Source organism: Egretta garzetta, unplaced genomic scaffold (genome assembly GCF_000687185.1).
Source record: "Egretta garzetta isolate BGI_Z169 unplaced genomic scaffold, ASM68718v1 scaffold154, whole genome shotgun sequence".
NCBI classification, from domain to species: Eukaryota; Metazoa; Chordata; class Aves; order Pelecaniformes; family Ardeidae; genus Egretta; species Egretta garzetta.
The window spans coordinates 268,420-272,464 of NW_009259600.1; the positions used below are offsets into that span (position 1 = coordinate 268,420).

The 4,045-nt window shown below is 35.9% G+C and overlaps 1 protein-coding gene across 1 annotated transcript in view; it reads left to right on the forward strand.

Moving 5' to 3' along the window:
• The window catches only part of RIPK2 (receptor interacting serine/threonine kinase 2), a 17,317-nt gene that overhangs the window by 4,765 nt on the left and 8,507 nt on the right, over positions 1-4,045 (forward strand). The window contains exons 4-5 of the mRNA XM_009638326.2: positions 1,618-1,667; positions 2,014-2,175. Of these exons, the coding sequence (XP_009636621.1) occupies positions 1,618-1,667; positions 2,014-2,175 (212 nt within the window). The remainder of the gene's footprint in view (positions 1-1,617; positions 1,668-2,013; positions 2,176-4,045) is intronic.

The window sequence follows — 4,045 nt, forward strand, 5'->3', positions numbered from 1 at the left end:
TGTTGTAGAATTGAGAAAATAATCTTTAATTGTAGAGAGATTCCAAACTGAATGAAAGGCTGGATGTCTGATTAACTGACCCCAGCAGATACAGCTGAATGTTGTTGAGATATTGAAGATAATTTGTGAGGAAGGATCTTTCTTAAAGAAACAAACCATTTAAACAGCACTCAAGCAGCATTAACTTTTACAGAAGGAACAATTTGCCATGCCAAAAAAAATCAGCCTGCACAAATTTCTTATTCTTGTTTCGTTCTTACTTAATTTTTTTGGTTCTTCCTAATTGGTACCTGTTAGATGATATAATGCTTAGAAGCAGTTAAGCGTAATCTGTGTGCAAAATTTGGTACTTCTTAGTTATGTAGGAAAATACTGGCTTTGTATACAGTTATTTGAGTAGCTGAGCAAACATTTATTCTGATAAGTGTAATCCTTCCTCAGCAAAAAAAAAAATTCTTTGCATAGTTTCCTTTTTATTGCTTCAGCAGCAACTGGTTTCCAGTTTTTGAAGTAACATTTTAAAAACTTTTCAATGCATTTTTAAATTGATTTACTGAAAAAACAAAGGACTAGAGGCAAGTTTTCAAGGATATGTTTGACATTCAAAATCGGGTTCTTAAGCTGTGAAGTACTTTTGCTCTCTCATTTTAGCTTTAGAACTACTAGATTTATTCCTCACACCAAATTCCTGTTCTTAAATAGGAAAACCAGATTTGGTGGTTTTATATTATTATTTTAACTGCATTGATTATTTTTTTATAAATAAGTCAATGCTTCATTTAAATGAGATAGTCTAATCCAAGTTAAGTGACAAACTTGTTTAATGTTACCTTTTTTTTAATACGTGCTGATGATTGAAGAGAGTGACTAGTCTTCTAAAGATGGAGCGGATTTGTATTCGCTTGAACACTTCCCATTCATGTTGACGTGAATGGAAAAATATTCACCAGTTTGAGTAAGCAGATGTGTGTTCAGTTTGGCTGCCTGTAGTTCAGGGTGGTCTTCCTGAAAGTCTCTTTTGTAAAGTGAAACTTGTATGTAAAAGTGACATCTCTCCCTACAGAGAAGACTGCATATGTTGAAAGTATGTATGTCTGGGTAGGGGAAGTTGGCGGGTACTTCCCAGACGCAAGTCCATATCTTACCCGACTCTGACTTTGTGTTGGGATAGAGATGTGGTTGAACACCATCCTTCCTGCTAGTACCCTGCTTCCCATGGGAACATCAGAGAGTGTCAGTCTGGACTGGGGAGATGCCACAGTATCGCAGTTAGGTCTCTGGGCCTCACTTTAATTTGCATACTGAGATTTAAACAACATGTACTAATTCACAATGTATTAGTAGAGCAGAGCTAATACAGAGTTGGAACAGGAGTTTTTCTGCTACATACCTTTTCTGTACTTAATATTATTAACTGGTTCTAGTTGAAGTCACTTGTTAAATTTCCTTCTAGTTTTCATATATTCATGTCATCGTAGTTAGCTGTAGTCAGTCCCGTGTGTGCATGCGGGATCATTTTAGCAGAATGTTTTTAATAAAATGTAAAGCTGTAACTACATTGTGTTCTTAAGTTTTGGTAATCTAAAACATCTTCTACACTTTTTATACTTTAAACAGTTACGCAATTATTATGTGGGAAGTGATGTCAAGGAAACAGCCATTTGAAGGTAAGGCCACATCTCCCTTTATTTTTCCAGCCTTACGTAAAGGCTAAACCTGAGACTTGGGTACCTGGGAACTTAATTTTAGCGGTTACTTTTTAATAATTCAACTTGTAAGCTTGTTGAAGAACACTTTGAGTTACTTTTCAAATCAGACTTTTTTTCTGCTTGTTTTTTTTTTTAATTACAGTGTCATTTGATAAATTAAATATATGTTTTTGTGTAAAAAAAAAAAAACAACCTTATTTTGGTGAACTATAAATACTATGTTTGCAAACTAAATTACTCCTCCTATAGTAAGCTATTTGTATTGCATATATTTCTAATGAATGCACGATGTCTATTTTGACAGAAGTTATAAACCCCTTGCAGATAATGTATAGCGTGTCTCAAGGACAGCGACTAGACTTAAGTGAAGAAAGTTTGTCAGTGGACATTCCTCATCGAGTGCTCATCATAACATTGATAGGAAGTGGATGGGCACAAAACCCAGATGAAAGACCATCGTTCTTAAGTGAGTTTACCATGCATAATTAGACAAGATTTTTAAATTGCCAGATTTCTGTTGAACATGGTGCTTACAGAGCAAGGTTACAGTCACATAATGGAAATGGTAAAGTTGTCAAGAGAGACATGTGCTCAGCCTTGTTGCGTATGATAAGGTGCTTGTCTGCTTCCACCATGTCTGTAAACAGACTTTTATTAATGGAACTACATGTGTGCCATAAAATCAAGTTGTTAGTTGGAGTCTTTTCATTTGCTATCTCTAATTTACCTGTAAAAAAGCAGCATGTTTTGTTTAACTACTTGCACTTGGGTATTTCTTTTATCGTTGAAGGGAACATTCTTATTTTTAAGAAGGGGGGGAAATAAAGTATATAGTGAGTACTGTGGGGTTTATGAGCAAGCTGGCAAACACACCAACAAATCATTGCACATCAGATAAGCTACAGTGACTTCACCTTGTGTTTGCATCTTGGTACAAATCTTTCTCACTGAGAATTATCTTTGACTGTTCCACCTCCAATTACAGTGTCATTTGATAAATTAAATATATGTTTTTGTGTAAAAAAAAAAAACAACCTTATTTTGGTGAACTATAAATACTATGTTTGCAAACTAAATTACTCCTCCTATAGTAAGCTATTTGTATTGCATATATTTCTAATGAATGCACGATGTCTATTTTGACAGAAGTTATAAACCCCTTGCAGATAATGTATAGCGTGTCTCAAGGACAGCGACTAGACTTAAGTGAAGAAAGTTTGTCAGTGGACATTCCTCATCGAGTGCTCATCATAACATTGATAGGAAGTGGATGGGCACAAAACCCAGATGAAAGACCATCGTTCTTAAGTGAGTTTACCATGCATAATTAGACAAGATTTTTAAATTGCCAGATTTCTGTTGAACATGGTGCTTACAGAGCAAGGTTACAGTCACATAATGGAAATGGTAAAGTTGTCAAGAGAGACATGTGCTCAGCCTTGTTGCGTATGATAAGGTGCTTGTCTGCTTCCACCATGTCTGTAAACAGACTTTTATTAATGGAACTACATGTGTGCCATAAAATCAAGTTGTTAGTTGGAGTCTTTTCATTTGCTATCTCTAATTTACCTGTAAAAAAGCAGCATGTTTTGTTTAACTACTTGCACTTGGGTATTTCTTTTATCGTTGAAGGGAACATTCTTATTTTTAAGAAGGGGGGGAAATAAAGTATATAGTGAGTACTGTGGGGTTTATGAGCAAGCTGGCAAACACACCAACAAATCATTGCACATCAGATAAGCTACAGTGACTTCACCTTGTGTTTGCATCTTGGTACAAATCTTTCTCACTGAGAATTATCTTTGACTGTTCCACCTCCCCGATTGAGCAGGAACTGGTTGAACGCACAGGCTTGACTTTGTCTTTCCATCTTTCCTTTGTTCACCTTTTTGTCTGTGATACCAAATGTAGATTCTTTCAGCCCTTTTTTACAGTGGATTACAGAATGTAGAGAATAAGACTGAAGTGAGTGCTTGTAGAGATGAGAGTGGCATAATGTGAACTGGAAAATTTTTGTTGTGATTTTTGCAAACCTGTGTTTGTTGCACTTAACTGACACACTTTGTGTATGTTGAGTCCAAATTTATCCCCCATAACAATTTCTCCTTAACATGCTTAATCTTGTGGTGACTTTGGGCTCTTGTTTGGCCGTTGTATAAAGGTAACTCCACCAAAATTGGCAGAAAGTGACTACCTGTTTTAAACTGTGAAATTTGCTCTTGCGAGTGTTGCTGTGTTCACATATGTCAATGTGGGAAAGCTAACAGTAGTTTGGGCAGCTGCCTCACTGTGCTTGTTTAATTTGCGTGTGCTTTGAAAACTTCCTCCCTTCACCT